Genomic DNA, 16,422 nt, shown 5'->3' on the forward strand with positions numbered 1-16,422 from the left:
GGGAAAAAATTATAAAATTGGTGGCAAATGGGGCAATTTCTCATAAAACTAAGTGAGATTTTGTGGCAGGAGAGGTCCTTGGCCACGTTTGTATTGAGTCAGCGGCACGGAAGGTCCTCGGCCACACTCATCTCGAGTCAGCGGCACGAAAAGTCCCCGGCCATACTATCTCAGCCCCATGGGAGATCCTCGACGACATGGGCTCAAGTCTTCATCCCCCATGGGTCGGCGGCACAAAAGGTCCTTAATCATAGTAGTTCGATTCCTCAGCCACGATTGTCTCGAGTCCTTGGCCACTATAGTCTGAGTCCGCACCAAGGAGTCCTTGGCCAAGCCATTCACGCCACCCCAGGTTAGTTTCAAGGAGGTCCACGACCACATTGGTCCAAATCCGCGCCCACCATATCCTAGGTCGCCCAAATCGACAACTACCTTAGCTCGAATCTAAGGTAGAGCAGTCATCGACCAAGTCATTTGAGCAGTCAGCATCAAAGAGTTATGTGGCCACGTTGGATGAGTTCACGACTACCATGGTCCAAGTTAGGGGCGAGGGGGTCCTCGACTAAGGCTACCTTAGCTCGAGTTAGTGACAAGAGCCATGTCATGGGGCGTCCACACGTATGTTGAGTCTACGACACAAGTTGAGCCTGCGACAAGGGAGGTCCTCACCAAGATAAGTCCATGATGAAGAGATCCTCGACCACTTTTCCTCAAGTCCTCATCCACCATGACAAGTCCAGGGTGAAGAGATCCTCGACCACTCTACCTTGAGTCTTTGGCCATTCCACCAAGACAAGTCCACGACAAAGAGGTCCTCGGCCACTCCACGGCCATATATCCCTATCACTCGTCCCATTCATACAATTTAAGCTAAAACTCCTATAAATACCTAACTTTGGAGTGAAGTAAGTTTATCTTAACTTGAAAAAAAGCTATGTTTCTCTCTTCTCATTTTTTCTCTCTAAAATCTTGAACCAAGACTTAGAACCCCCACCTCACAAAAGCAATCAAGCTAAGTTTGAGTGCTAGAGAGCGTGTCGCTAAAGGTGACATTTTGATTTGTTAAAATTAACAAGTCGATTAATTTATAATTTAACCATTCGTTTTTGGTCAAAATTAACCAATTGTTAATTTTAACCGGTTATTTCATGGTTAATCAACTATCAAGAAAATATAATATTGAAACTAACGGTTAATTAGTTAACCGTTCTAAAAACACGATAAACCAGCAATTAAATCTTTAACCGTTTTGAGCGGTTAATAGTGGTTATTGTTCAAAATTGTTAAAGGTTTAACTGTTAATTTGTCCACCTTTGCGCGTCAAATAAAATCCCTCCGCATTCATGTAGTTCATTTTTTCGTTTTCTCAGGTGAAGACTAGCGGAGATCAACTTCTAACGAGGCAAGAAAAATGAGTTTGAAGATTCTACTATCATCCAACTCACGTGCAATCATAGATCTAGTCCTAAATCGAGTCACATGCGATTTTAAGTGAAAATTCGAAAATGGCGCTAACACAAACTATTTGGATTATCAAATTATAAAGTTTTAATTAGGTTAAATATAGGATGTGTGTTTTCTATTTATTTGATTAATAAATTAGATTAAACTATTATTCTGGGGTTGTGATTAGCTATTACAATATAGATGTGGGGATTAAAATAGAAATGTTTGTATTAATTTTCTATAGATCTTTGCTAAATAAAATGTGAACATTACAAAAACAACGATAGATATAAATGCTGAATTGGTTGTGATGATAAACACGTTGCCGTGCTTTTATTTACTGCAAGTGAATTGGTTAAACTCAAAACTATTGCCTATGTGAGATTGTTCCTTATTTTTACTCTAGTAACCAGTTAAGGTTTATTTTTCTCTGTTGATATTAGTGGTTCTTAATTTATTATTATTTAATTCTTTTCACAATTTAATTAAATTAACTAAACATTTAAAATAATATTTATACTGGAAAAACTCTTTAAGTCATACCAGTCGTGTCGACCTACGCACATGCAATATTAAGGCTAAGATTTCGAATTTATCTGAGTGCAAGGAAATATCCATACAATATAAATGCAAATCCCCTTGCACTGAAATATATTTAATGTCGAGTTCCAACTTTCTTGTAATTTAAAGAAATCATAATCAATCTTGTTTGGATTAGGTAAGATAATGCCATTTACGATTTACCCAAAATTGTAGGTGGAAAAAAATGTGTTCAACTACCTTTTAATTAATGAAGTGTTCTTTAAAAAAAAAATAAAAATTAATGAAGTGTAAGGTGGTGATGGATTTTATCATCAAACTATTTGGTGGGTTTCAATACATTATAGTTTGATGTTAAAATCCATCACCACCAAACACTTCATTAATTTATATATATATATATATATATATATATATATATATATATATATATATAATCTATTGATAAATCAACTTTTTTTTTCTATTTTCGTAAAAGATTTATAATGTATTGAAACAAAAACTATATGGTGGGTTTTTTTGTTTTTTTTTTTTTTTTTTTTTCTCTTGCACATGCAAGTAATAAAATCAAATATCACACATTTATAATTCTATAACAAACTAAAAGCAATCAAGAACAAATAAAAAAGATTGTGCGAAAAGATAGAGAACTAATAATCAAATTGAGCTGGTTATGGGTTTTTAAATATGACTTTTTATCGTCTCTATCTCCATAAAATATTTGGAATGGCGCTGTAATGATTTTTCTTCTTCTAATTATTCTCTTTCACATGTAAGTAATAAAAAATGATATCTCGCATATATATTTATATATATTAGATACTAAAAATGATTATCTTGCACATATAAATAATTAAAATTACATATCGTGTGCGCACATATATTATATTATAGTGATGTAAAGCATTTCCCTATATTATATATATAAAAGAAACTAGGGGATATCAAGAACAAAATAAAAACAGATAGAGAGCTATTAATTAAAGCAAGGTGGGGATGGATTGTTTAACCATTAAAATATTCTTTGTATTTTCTCTTTCTATATCTTCCTATAAGATCGACTGTATTCAAACAAGAACTCTAAAAACAAAAATATTCTTATTTTGCACATGCAAACATGTAAGTTATAAAATTAAATATCATTTATTTATGTAATTCTATAAGAAACTAGGAGATTCATAAAAATAAAAAACGTATAGAGAATTATTTATCAGCCCGTCCTAAAACCCAAAACGTATTTTGTTAGGTTCAATGGTTAAAGCGTCATCATTAAAAAAAAAAAAAAATTTAAAAAAAGTTAAAGCGTCATCAGTGACTCGGACGTGTGTGATTATTAATGTCATAACTTCCATACACAAATATTAATGTCGTAACTAAATGAGGCTAAATTACAAACTTTTCGTTAAGAAACGGTCGATCGGTGCACTTAAGTGGCAATTTTGGTCTGTGTTGATTTATATGATAATCATAATCCTTACACTACCGGTTATATGAAATTTATTATATAGGAGACTAGGACACACACTAATTGCGAATTGATATATTTTTATGCACTTTTTTTCGGCAACAAAAAGAAGAAGAAGATATTTATACATTGATAATTGCCACGTTGCACGACTGTTCTCGATTTAGTTTATTTATTCTTTATTATTTTTAAGAAAATCGCTCGCACGTCTTTACTTCGTATTCTTGCGGACAAGTCCCTGAGCTTTATGTTTTATAATTCTAGTCCCTTTTTTAATTTTTTTTTTTATAAAGGTAAATGGGCCTCATAAAACCTCTCCGTATATTCATTTTTGGGAAGAGTAGGTGAGGAAAGAGCACCCCTTTCTTGTGTTAAAAAAATGATTCCGCACAAGGGATAGAACATCACTCTCATTCCAAAAACCATAATCACTATCTGTCATGCCCATTTACAAAGACTGAGAGAACACCATTTGCATTTCTAGGAATCCATTTAAAGGAGGCCGAATTAATTTTTTTAGTTCTACTTAAGATGTTCTCAAACATAGGAAAAAGCTGCCAAACAGGACAAATATTTGACTTCGCCAAGCATTCCATGACATTTATGTTATCTCTTTCAACCACGGTGTTATGGTCGTTCTTGAATTTGGCAATCTGCGTACCCACCAACACCGCTTGCATCTCAGCATTTGATCGCCGATTTTGCCGTGATCTTACTTCGCCAAATCCACCCAAGCCACGCCTCTCTCGTCGCGCGCGATGATGCCGACAACCACGATTATGTCTTTAAACCAAGGATTTAAATACCGTTACCGTTACCGTTCCGAGGTTCAGAATTTACTGGTAACCGCTAGTACCGTAAAGGAATACCGGGAAAAGCATGAAAAAAAAAGAAACCGGTATCGTTGAACTTACCGTTACCGTTGAGGAATACCGTCAAATACCGTATTTAACAAGATGAATCCAGAAAAAACAAATACAAAAAACATACATAGTACGTAGGATAAAATTCATAAAATTAAAAATAGTGTACAATATTTCAATACATTACCAAATTACTAACGCAAAGTTCAATAGTACAAACCAAAATGATAAAGTTCAATAGTACGAACCAAAATGATAAAGTTCAACACAATCCACTAAATACCATAATTCAAATTCAACATAAAAGAAATAATTTGAACTAAATCATAAAAAACTAACGATAAATTTCGTGAAGAACACTAAATATCATCAGATTTTAAGAATTGTCGGTATTTGACCACTTACCGGTAAGTTTTCGTCGGTATGCGTAAAAATTGCATAAAGACTGTCGGAAAGTGGACGGTTTCCCCAGAATCCAAGAAAAAAACGAAAAGTGAACGGTTTTGTACATACCGGTACCGGGACTTTGAAAAAAACGGTTTTCGGACTGGTTTCCGTCCGATTTCCCCGGAATTTCAAACCATGAGGCATCGACATTCACTTTCAGTATTCCTGGATCATGCCTACACCATCTCGGAGCCTCATGGTTCTCGGAGAGAATGGTCATGCTCGCTTCCATGACCGGTTCTTGTCTTGCCTCATGGTTCTCGGAGAGAATGGTCGTGCTCGCAATTCCATTGACACTGATCTCAAACCTAATCCTCCATATCAGTTCCAATATTTTACACGCTTTTATCAAGAACTCAACCTTCACTTCACGGTGGTTCGCATTTCTTTTCCTTTTTTTTTTTAATTTTGTTACCATGCAATTGTGCAAGTGTCTGGCCTATTAATAGAGTAAATAATTATTGAAAACTGGTTAACAACCCACATAAATTATCGTGTCTAACACTCTACACCTACGAAACAAAATTTATGAAACTAATTTACATAAACAGTACTTTGTAATGAAAATCACACTAATGAAAATTCAATATATTTTTAAAATCAACGTTTGTAATAATTAAAATTATGTTTAGACAGTGTCAAGATGTCTCACACAATTTATAGTCAATGTATGCGACAACCTGAACTGATATAATAGACGGATAAATAATAAATAGATAATGTGTAAATATAAATGAAAAAAAAATAATGGTAGTCCAGTTCAGTGCAACGTCACATACTCTAGAGGACAGTGTATCCAGTGGAAAATAAATTCACTATAACAAAAGGTAGTCAATAGTACAACAACAAACTTATATGAATAATCTATGTCTCAATACCCTTTTTCCTTTTACTACCTCTGAATTTCAATTCAGTCTCCCCTTAAATCTGAGATCCCCTCTGTTTCACTCTCAAACATTCTCTCATTGTTTGGTATTCTTCGATGTCAACGCTCGTGAAACTTCAATCACAAAATCACAAAACCCAACCACTCTAACACTCCAATGTCTGGAAGCGTGTTTAGAGAATTACACCACACATCACATAATTAGTTTATACTCTTTGTGTTACAACTTAACACAATGAGTTCCATTGAATAGCTTACATGTTTATTTTTCATGAATGTAATTAAATAGATGAGATTTATAAATTGTCATTTGACCCTTTCTAGTCATTGTTTCCTTCAACTCTTTTGTTGATCTGTGAATAAGCACAAGCATTCTTAGTGAGATGAACAACCATCACACAATGCTTGATTCAATGAGCAAGCTCAATAAATATTGGGCTCATTTAATTTATTCACACTCTCATCAACATGGCATTAAGTGACATTTATATTATATTGCATTTCAGCAATCTTGTACATGAATTTATATCTATGAGGCACATGATCTCTTTATAACTAAGTCATCTCACTGACTTTCCCAATCTAAGATTCCTATTGAAGTAGCTTGATTATCATTCACAAGTGACTATGTCTCATTTCCAGGATTTAGGTAACCATGCATGTATTCATACACAGTGATTCTAAGAGTATAAGAGATAAATGACTTTGGCATAAGATATCCAAGAGGAACTATAAGGTCCTTTAGCCTCTATGTCTCATAACTAGACATCACAAATTTTTTTAACAATCAGTACTAAGATCGAATTAATGCCCTTTTCATCTTTTAGATCGTGAATGAGTAATTATACATAATTATAAAAAAAAAACTTGTTATGCAAACTAGATTTGACTCTTATTTTGTTGCTAATTACTTTAGGACAAGACTTACTTATCCATTTTTATGACAATGAATGTATGTTTTTAGTTAATTAATTTACTCAGAGATTACTTTGAGTTGCTTTGAGAAAGACTTAGTTGTCACTCATTTAGTGAATCCATCTTTTTAACGCATAAATGCCAACACTTTGTAATACCTGATAGATAATTGATAAAAAAAAATTGTTTAATTTTTTTTTAATCAGAATTGTTTCATTTCTTGCTATTCTTTTTCCTAAAGAAGAAAAAAAAACAAAAGGGAAAAATTAGGGTGAAGGAATTATTTGAGAAAAAAGGACTGGAAAGAAATGTCAGACAAACGTTGGAAATTGGGGCAGAATTAAGTACACAACGCGACAGTCATGCATGAATAAACAAAAAAAAAATTATTTGAGAATTGAGATACGAATGCAAATAAATTTCTTGATAAATATCTAAAACGATCTTCTTCATCATCACCAACCACCAAACCCACGATATTCATTGTCAAACTTGGCTTTTAATATTCAACTATCGTTCTTCTACTCTCTCTCCCTATCACTCACCTGTAATATATATAGACAACAAACACACACCTATCTACCATCTCTCTATTTCTCTCGAATTTGCACATCGAGATTCTGATCTTCTGTAATCAGGTGAGAAATCTTCTAATCTCTCTCTCTGCAGACCTGGATTTTCATTTCTGAATTTCTGCTTGGATGAACTTTTTGCGATTCCGATCTCATTTCAGCTTCTTTTTTTTAATTTTTTTTATATAGTTTGTTTTGCGGCGTAATCTCCGTGATCGTTTTGATAAGGATTCGATTTCTATTGTTGTTGTTTAATTTGCGGGAAAAAAATCGAAGAAGAAGTTGAAAGCAATCAAGTTATTGCTTTCACTGTCTTCCTGTGGTATTCAACTTAATTATAGCTTACGCTTTTCTGATGTGTTACTCGATTTGAGCTTTATTCTGGTCTGAGCAGTCGGTTCATTATCTACGATTTGAAAATCGAAACATCGTTTGCAATTTTTTGTTGTTGGTTAGTGGTTGTGTGCTGATTTGCTTACAGATAATCTCAGGTTGCTAGAGATTCTAAAATGGAATCAGGATTATGGCATGTCGAGAAACGAGACAGCCTGAGAAACGATTCGTTCTCTAAAGAGGTAGAGAATGTGCCTGAGAATGGTAGCCTCTCTATTATCGTGCTCGGAGCTTCTGGCGATCTCGCCAAGAAGAAGACGTTTCCGGCGCTATTCAATCTTTTCAGACAGGTACTTTTTTTTTTTTTTTTTTTTTTTTTTTTCGTGTTCTTCAATCATTTTGATTGACTTGAGAGTCCAGTTTCATGTTTGGCTTGACTCTGTAGAGTTTGATTTGTTCTTTAGGGATTCCTTCAACCAGATGTAGTTCGCATTTTTGGCTATGCAAGGACTAAGATCTCAGATGATGATCTGAGAGAACGTATTCGCGGGTGAGTTGTTCATCGCATGGCGCTTATAATTGAATTTTGTTGAGGAGAAGTAAAAAAAAAAAAAAAAAAAAAAAACTGATTGGCAAGTGTTGGAGCTTACAAATCGAGATTTAAAATGTATTGCAGGTATCTGATTTCTCAGAAAGGCGCTACGCCCAAGGACTCGGAAGATGTGACCAACTTTCTGCAATTGGTTAGTATAATTCTTGCCCGTACATTGTCGTAGCATGTAGTTTGAGTCACGTTGTATTGATAACCATCCACCATAAATTTGCATCAACGCAGATCAAATATGTGAGTGGTTCTTATGATTCCGGAGAGGGGTTTCAGCTGTTAGACAAAGAAATCTCAGAGCACGAAGCCTTAAAAAATAGCGCTGAAGCATCATCTAGAAGGCTGTTCTATTTTGCACTTCCTCCTTCAGTATATCCATCTGTCAGCAAAATGATCAAGCAACACTGCACGAACACAAGTAAATTTGTTGATTTTGTATTTTATTTTATATTATTTGGATCATCCATTATAGGAGTTCTTATTTTAGTAAACTATTATAGGAGTTTATTTCAGAATTTGACCTGCTTGCGAATAATCCTAGTTATAGAGCTGAAATGGGTCGAGAAACGTAGTCCTGGTTATATAGTGAATTTAACTTTAAACAGTTCCTTTTTTTTTCCAATTGATTCCAATAGGAAGAGTACCTTATGCATAGATAAAATAGCTGAATTCTTTTCTCACCTACAGCTGATCTTGGTGGATGGACTCGGATCGTTGTTGAGAAGCCTTTCGGAAAGGATTTGCAGAGCGCTGAGGAACTCAGCTCTCAGATTGGAGAGTTGTTTGACGAATCACAGATATATCGTATAGATCACTATCTGGGGAAGGAGTTGGTTCAAAATCTGGTATGAGGCCTGAAAAATTATCAGCTGGAAAATAATTTTCAAATATTCTTATTTCCTCCTTAAAAAAATGTGCAGTTGGTACTTCGTTTCGCAAATCGTATGTTCATGCCCCTCTGGAACCGTGACAACATCGACAATGTTCAGGTGTGAATCCCTCTTTTGGTCATTTTATTCAGAAGCTTCATTTTTTCCGTTTCTATTATCGGCTAAGGTAATATTATAGAAAATAACAGGCCATGATTTATTTTTCAGATCGTTTTCCGGGAGGATTTTGGAACTGATGGCCGGGGTGGATATTTTGATCAATACGGGTATGATTAAGGAACAGTGATGCCCTCTATGGATCACGTACTAAGCGCAGTCTTTCTTTTGCAATCACACTTTGTTACCTCATTTTGTTTGATTATTTTGAATATGGGTATCAAACATCCTATATACTTTAAAACAAGTGTCCTAATATGTAAAATGACAGATTTTCAGATGAAATCTGATTACTGTGCTTGCAATAACCAATTGCTTTTTTTTTTTTTTTTTGTGTGTGGACAGAATCATCCGTGATATTATTCAGAATCATCTAGTGCAGGTATAAATCTGCCCCCTCTACATCATGATTATAATCTCTTACCTTCACATGGGCTCTGAAGTTTTATTATATATGGGTCTTCCATTTATTTACTCTGCCTAGATGTATCTATCGTCGTTTGTGATTCGTCGTAACCACAGTTTTCGTCGCATTTTTTCCCTACAAACACTAGGTTCTTTGCCTGGTTGCCATGGAAAAGCCTGTTTCTCTAAAACCTGAGCACATTCGAGATGAGAAAGTGAAGGTGTGCATGTAGCCTTACAAAGTCTATTTTTTTTTTTTTTTTCCCCCCAAGTGCAAATAAATACTGTATCAATTTCTTATGTGCGAAAAACCATCAGGTTCTTGAATCGGTTGTTCCAATCAATGACGACGAAGTTGTTCTTGGCCAATATGATGGGTACAGAGATGATCCAACGGTCCCGGATAACTCAAATACACCTACTTTTGCGACAATGGTTCTGCGAATCCATAATGAAAGATGGGAAGGTATGTTTGCCAAATAAAATAATTTCAAGGCCTGCTAAAAAAATTATCTGATTCTAGACTAAGTAATGTTTTTTTTTTTTTTTTTTTTGGCTAGGCGTTCCTTTTATACTCAAGGCAGGGAAAGCATTGAGTTCAAGAAAAGCAGAGATCCGAGTTCAGTTTAAGGATGTTCCCGGTGATATATTCAAATGTATACCATCAGACATTTTCTCGCCATTACATTTTCTTGCTTCAACTTTATTTATTTAATTTTTCTTACTTGGTCTAACTGAACCCTTTTCCAAGAAATCCTTCTTTTGGCGGTAATAGTGTAACGAGCTATATGTTGTTACCTCGTACTAATATATCCCTATATTTATCTATTTGGCTGTCTTAACATTTGTAAAAAAAGGCGTAACAGAATGAATATTTTTTTGGTTTAGGTAAAAAGCAAGGGAGAAATGAGTTTGTGATCCGTCTACAACCTTCAGAAGCCATGTACATGAAGCTTACGGTACGAATATTGTCTCGATAACAAAAGAATGCCTATTTTTCTGAAGTTTATTAGTGTAAATGGCCTATGAACTATTATGCAAGGGACATTTTCGTCCCTAAACTAGTTTTACAAACAAAAATAGTTCTCAAACTGTGGCAAAAAGCCTTTTTCGAAACTTTATTTTCCCTCTTGTACAGGTGAAGAAGCCAGGGCTAGAAATGTCTACGGTTCAGAGCGAATTGGACTTGTCATACATGCAGCGATATCAAGATATTAAGATCCCGGAAGCATATGAACGTCTAATCCTCGACACGTACGGTCTTATATACATATACGTATATATACATGCATACATATAGCGATTTAACCATTTGAAACTAAAAAGGTTTTGCAAAAGAGTCAAAGTTTTCGTAACTGTTAGAGAACTAGCCGAACTTAAGTTGAAAAAACTCACTAAGTGGCTAGTTTATTATAAAATGTGAAACCGTGACTTTTTTTTTTTTTTTTTGTCGCTAAAATGTGTTTCCAACTCGGCTGTTTTACTATATTTCTCTTAATAAACAACTTTTTAAAGAACTTAAATCTCACTACACTGCATTTTTTTTTGGCTTCGACAGAATCAGAGGCGATCAGCAACATTTCGTTCGAAGAGACGAGCTGAAGGTAAATTCGAATTGTTCCCAACTCATAGGTTTTTTTTTTTTTTTTTGTTTAATTATGGGTACAAATACCGTAAATATCTGGTATTTGACTTTTATTATAATTATATATATATATATATATATATATATATATATATATATATATTAGGCTGCGTGGGAGATCTTCACGCCTCTTCTGCACAGAATCGAAGCCGGAGAGCTGAATCCGCTTCCGTACAAGCCGGGAAGCCGAGGCCCCGAGGCGGCCGACACGCTGCTCGAGAAAGTCGGTTACGCCCAAACTCACGGCTATATTTGGATCCCTCCCACATTGTAGAGTTCTACATTGTTGTAACCCGGGCGAGCGAGACCGAAATTTACCTTTTTGTTTTTGCAAGCCTTTTTTTCATGTTGTGAGTTTTATTTTACCCTCTCGGTTTTCCAATAAGCATGTATTGTAATTTTTGTTTTTTGTTTTTTTTCCTTTTGTTCAATAAGCATGTAGTTTGGCGTGTATAAGTGTAAGATGTTTATGGTAATCGGTTCTTTTTTATTATATTTTTTTTATGCGGTTTATTCATACTTCATAGTTGAAAATTTATGCTCTGGCGGTTGATTTGTTTCTGATAGAAGAAAGGAAAGCTTGAAGAGTGAATTGACATTTCTCTCATTTACACGTGACTGATTTAATACTATTTTGTCAGTTTAAAAAAAATTATTGTTTATATATGAAATATGACAAGAAAACAACTTAAATTTTTATTTATAAATATAAATAATTTGTTTATAACAAAAATTGGCTCTAAAAAAGCTAAACTTGTTTTACTTTGATGTATTTTCAAATATCGTGCAAGAAGTCATGGTTGAACCAACTCCTTCTTCCTCTCTCCTGAAGATCAGCCGGCGCCGCCGCACCGGAGCTTCGTGGTGGAACTCTCCATGTCCGGAGAACATCTTCCTCCACGCTTGGACTCGTACGGAGGCTCCAATAGCTTAGACTCCATTAAAGAAAAACTTTCCCTTTCAAGATGTTGATTTGTATTGTATATTTTCTCATTTTCGTGCTTGATATTTGTTTTCAGAGAGAGACAACTTTTTTGTTTATTTCGTTTTTATTTGTTATTTTTTAATTTTTTAAACAATGTTTACTATATTACCCTTTTTTTGTCCAAAACGTGATAGTCACATGGTCAAATGCCGGCTATTTTAACGCTAAATGTAAGAGGAGGGTTTAAAGCAAAACGGTGACTGTCACGAGGGAGCAACGCTGCAATATTGTTTTGTTCAAGGACTAACTTGATATTGATGACAAAGTTGAGGGACAAAAAATGTCATTTTTTCCAATGAATAAAGCTTGCTAAACCTATGGAGGCAATTGAAGAAGAGAAAAAAAAAACTAACTAACTAGTCATTTTTTCCAATGAATAAAGCTTGCTAAACCTATGGAGGCAATTGAAGAAGAGAAAAAAAAACTAACTAACTAGGAAGGCAAATTAAAGATTAATAAATATATTGTTAAAAAAATAAACAACAATAACAAAAGTTTTGGGGTCAATTTGAAATTTTCGAGATCTAAAGAGAGAGAGAGAGAGAACATATAAAACCCCTCATTTCTTTTCCTCTTTCTTATTCGCCTACTTAATTCCCTCTCGCTTAGTTTGCTCTGCTCCGAGTCCTAGTCTCCGCGAAGAGTCCTCAAGTTCAGGTACGTCACTTTCTTTCTATATCTAATTAACTTCGCGTTTCTACTTTCCATTCCATTAGTTCTGAAGATTTTATGTTTTCTTTTTTGTCTACTTCTCTGCTTCAATTTTTTAGAGGTTTTCGTTGAGGGCTTTTATTTTCAATTTTTTTTTAATACAGAATCAATCCCGTGTTATAAGGTTGCTTGTTTGTGCAGTTTTCTTGAATGTTCTATTTTGTTTTTTTTTTCGTTTCACTTTTTGCTCCAAAGCTTATAAACCCTAAAAACCTCAGTCCAATACATATGTGTTTCTTCTTGAAATAGGAATTCCGAAATTAAGCTTCCATGGAGAACGGTGATATCCCTGAAGACGCCAACGAACGTAAGAAGACTCGAATTAGTCTTTTTCTTTTGAGTTATCTCTAATTGATTTACCTTTTTGGATTGAATTCATTTCGGCTTCGACAGATTGCCCTGGTCCACAGTCCGAGTCTGCCGGGAAATCCGATGCTTGTGATGGCTGTCCTAACAAGCAAGAATGCGCTACTGCTCCAAAAGGCCCAGATCCCGGTATTTTTTTGGATTTCTTTTGTCTTATACATATGTGTGGTTATGATAAATCATTTTTGGTCTAAGAATCTAAGTGTTTATAGTGAATCATAGTTCAACTAATTTTTGTAGCGTGCGACGTTATGCTGTTTTAATTTGCTTGTGTACTCCGAGTGTGAATCCTCTTCCCTCAAATTAATACTGTAAACTAATTCTACTGTGTTTTGAGACGCTAGAAAAATGATATTTTGGTTTTTTTTGTTTGTTTTAGACGTCAATTTCATTTGAGATTGCATTGTTATAAAAACAAACATAAGGTTTTTGATGTGTATGTTTTCCTTTCTTTCAATGAAGTTTTTGTTTCTTTAAAAAAAAAAAAAAAAAGATATATAGGTTTAGCTATATTGTTCGCAATAAACTGTGGGTTTTCTTAAGCTGTATATCACGAGTCTTGCTCTTCACTGACAAGAAATGATCGTATAGTTATATCAACGCTGTATTTCATTTGACATGACATATTACTGTAATCTAAACGATCATATAATTATATATATATCTATATCTATATATATATGCCAATGTTTTAGTTTTGTTTTTCCAAAACGTTTTTCTTCAACTCTTTTGTTCAATACTTTTTTTTTTGTATATAGCTTTTCATATATTAACGCCAAAAAATCGTGGGTTCTCCTCCTTGACCTGTTATATCTCGATTATTGCCCGACATCTTTGATTCTTGTAATAATCATCAAGTATTGATATATGAGTGTTCTAATGAAACTTTTTGACATTATAAACTAGTTTTTTAATTTATAAATATGTTTTTAGTTGTTTAGACTTTAGATGGTGGATTAACCTAAAAACATAAGAAGGTTTAATATATGTTATGAAAATGACTAAATGCTATGAAGTCAATAGTTTGATGATCATCATGCTCGTAACCGCTTAAAGAAACTATATATCTTGATTCTTGTAATAATAATAATAATAATAATAATAATTATAATAATGATATTCGACTATCGATATACGCTTGTGGTTGCAGATGTGGCCGCGATCGCGGAACGAATGTCGACGGTGAAGCATAAGATTCTGGTCTTATCGGGAAAAGGCGGGGTCGGAAAGAGCACGTTTTCGGCCCAACTATCGTTCGCCCTGGCCGGTATGGGCTTCCAGGTGGGCCTCCTCGACATCGACATATGCGGGCCCAGCGTCCCGAAGATGCTCGGGCTCGAAGGCCAAGAGATCCACCAGAGCAACCTTGGGTGGTCCCCGGTATGTACCTCGAGGCCTAGCGCAATCTAGTTTGTACTTTGCTTCGTCTTCAATAAAGCTTTCTTTCTTTCTCTTTTTTTTTTAATTTATAAATACATTTCTTAAAAAAAAAGGGGGTATACCTCGAGGCCTAGCACAATCTTCCTTCGATTTAGATGAAGCTTTTTGCCTTTCTCATTTTATTAGTATTTACGTTTCTTAAAAAAAAAAGGTATACCTCGAGGCCTAGCGCAATCTAGTTTGTACTTTGTTTCAGCTTAGATGAAGCTTTCTTTCTCTCTCTTTTTATTAATATTTATGTTTCTTTAAAAAAAAAAGAAAAAAGAAAGAAGGTATACCTTGAGGCCTAGTGTAATCTAGTTTGTACTTTGCTTCGTCTTAGATGAATCTTTCTTTCTTTCTTTCCTCTTTTTATTAATATTTACATTTTCCTTTTTTTTGAAAAAAAAAAGGTATACCTCGAGGCCAACCTCGGCGTGATGTCCATCGGGTTCATGCTCCCGAACCCGGACGACGCCGTGGTCTGGCGCGGGCCCCGCAAGAACGCCCTCATCAAGCAGTTCCTGAAGGACGTGAACTGGGGCGAGCTCGATTTCTTGATCGTGGACGCCCCGCCGGGGACCTCGGACGAGCACATCTCGATCGTCCAGTACCTCGACCCGGCCGCGATCGACGGCGCGATCGTGGTCACGACCCCGCAGCAAGTCTCGCTGATCGACGTCCGAAAAGAAGTCAACTTCTGCAAGAAAGTCGGGGTCAAGATCCTCGGCGTGGTCGAGAACATGAGCGGGCTCTCTCAGCCCATCATCGAGGCCAAGATCCTGAAGGTGAGCGGCTCCGGCGACGAGAGAGACGTGACCGAGTGGTTCAGGGAGACTCTCAGGCAGAAAGCGCCGGAGCTCGTGGACTGCGTGTCTTACACGGAGGTTTTCGACAGCAGCGACGGCGGCGCCGTGAGGATGTGCCGGGAAATGGGGGTTCCGTTTCTCGGGAAAGTTCCGGTGGACCCGAAGCTCGGTAAGGCGGCCGATGAAGGACGGTCGTGCTTCTCCGGCGAGGATTCCGGCGTGAGCGCTCCGGCGTTGAAGAGGATCGTTGAGAAGTTGTTGGAGAGCCAAGGGTTGTCTCAGACTGCACTTGACAATTCAGTTTAGGCTCTCCATTTTGTGGGCATACCAGTATAGTGTACTAATATTGTTGTTGTTGTTGTTTTTTTTTTTGTTTTTTTGTTTTTTTTTTTGTGAACTGAGTTTATTAGAGTTACTTGATATTTTACGTGTAATCACACTTCTTTCAGACCATGTGCACTAAATTTTGCCGTCAAATTGTCTTATATCATGTAGTAGATCTTTGAAGAAATTCAATAAAACCATGTTGGGCTATTTTCGTGGGTTTAGCAATTTTTTTTCTCTTGTTTTTTGAAACCGAGTTTATTAGAGTTGTTATGAGTTATGACTATCAATAGTTGCCAAACCAATGTGTAAAAGACACTTCTTTCAGAATCTCCACACTAAAATTTTGCAGCCTTGGATTCATGGGACTTTCACCTATATATATCTTTCTATCATATCTTAGATGTTTTGGAAGATCAGAGGATAAAAGAATAGAATTATGTTTGCCTTGGACCATATTATCCTTCTGTCTTTTTTTTTTTTCTTCTTTCTAATATGCTCGTAGAATTCGTTTTTCCTATCGACTTTTTAACTTGATGTTGACCCACGAACATTCTTGTAGAAATTCTTTACTACGCCTAGCTAATCAATATATAATCTTGTTTGTTATATGAAGAATTAATGGCAAAGAAAAGAAAACC

At 35.4% G+C, this 16,422-nt stretch overlaps 2 protein-coding genes across 3 annotated transcripts; both read left to right on the forward strand.

The window, feature by feature from the left end:
* Nucleotides 1-6,991: 6,991 nt before the first annotated feature.
* On the forward strand, nucleotides 6,992-11,662 carry LOC149406282 (glucose-6-phosphate 1-dehydrogenase 6, cytoplasmic-like). 2 transcript variants are annotated; one of them, XM_089627164.1, is made up of 16 exons: nucleotides 6,992-7,200; nucleotides 7,626-7,817; nucleotides 7,932-8,017; nucleotides 8,144-8,210; nucleotides 8,303-8,489; nucleotides 8,759-8,916; nucleotides 8,992-9,060; nucleotides 9,169-9,227; nucleotides 9,463-9,499; nucleotides 9,672-9,743; nucleotides 9,841-9,988; nucleotides 10,083-10,178; nucleotides 10,411-10,481; nucleotides 10,661-10,776; nucleotides 11,081-11,126; nucleotides 11,274-11,662. In XM_089627164.1, the coding sequence occupies exons 2-16, from the start codon at nucleotides 7,644-7,646 to the stop codon at nucleotides 11,439-11,441; spliced, it is 1,554 nt and encodes a 517-aa protein (XP_089483290.1). In that variant the 5' UTR covers nucleotides 6,992-7,200; nucleotides 7,626-7,643; the 3' UTR covers nucleotides 11,442-11,662. The 2 variants fall into 2 exon arrangements, with proteins under 2 accessions (XP_089483290.1, XP_089483218.1); XM_089627092.1 differs by having other exon boundaries at nucleotides 6,993-7,200; nucleotides 7,616-7,817.
* Nucleotides 11,663-12,672: 1,010 nt separating this feature from the next.
* On the forward strand, nucleotides 12,673-16,023 carry NBP35 (nucleotide binding protein 35). The gene is made up of 5 exons (XM_089627269.1): nucleotides 12,673-12,809; nucleotides 13,113-13,170; nucleotides 13,257-13,358; nucleotides 14,380-14,609; nucleotides 15,062-16,023. The coding sequence occupies exons 2-5, from the start codon at nucleotides 13,134-13,136 to the stop codon at nucleotides 15,761-15,763; spliced, it is 1,071 nt and encodes a 356-aa protein (XP_089483395.1). The 5' UTR covers nucleotides 12,673-12,809; nucleotides 13,113-13,133; the 3' UTR covers nucleotides 15,764-16,023.
* The last annotated feature ends 399 nt before the right edge of the window (nucleotides 16,024-16,422 follow it).

Source organism: Urtica dioica, chromosome 1 (assembly GCF_054948205.1).
Source record: "Urtica dioica subsp. dioica isolate 48M chromosome 1, U.dioica_male_clone48M_v1_H2, whole genome shotgun sequence".
In the NCBI taxonomy this organism is placed as follows: Eukaryota; Viridiplantae; Streptophyta; class Magnoliopsida; order Rosales; family Urticaceae; genus Urtica; species Urtica dioica.

Bases quoted from the DNA above. Each gene is read 5' to 3' on its own strand.
- NBP35 (XM_089627269.1), top strand. From the start codon at position 13,134: ATGGAGAACGGTGATATCCCTGAAGACGCCAACGAAC. The intron at 13,171-13,256 runs GTAAGAAGACTC...CGGCTTCGACAG, and splicing joins CCCTGAAGACGCCAACGAAC to ATTGCCCTGGTCCACAGTCC. The intron at 13,359-14,379 runs GTATTTTTTTGG...TTGTGGTTGCAG, and splicing joins TCCAAAAGGCCCAGATCCCG to ATGTGGCCGCGATCGCGGAA.
- LOC149406282 (XM_089627164.1), top strand. From the start codon at position 7,644: ATGGAATCAGGATTATGGCATGTCGAGAAACGAGACAGCCTGAGAAAC. The intron at 9,061-9,168 runs GTGTGAATCCCT...TTTATTTTTCAG, and splicing joins ACAACATCGACAATGTTCAG to ATCGTTTTCCGGGAGGATTT. The intron at 9,228-9,462 runs GTATGATTAAGG...GTGTGTGGACAG, and splicing joins GGATATTTTGATCAATACGG to AATCATCCGTGATATTATTC.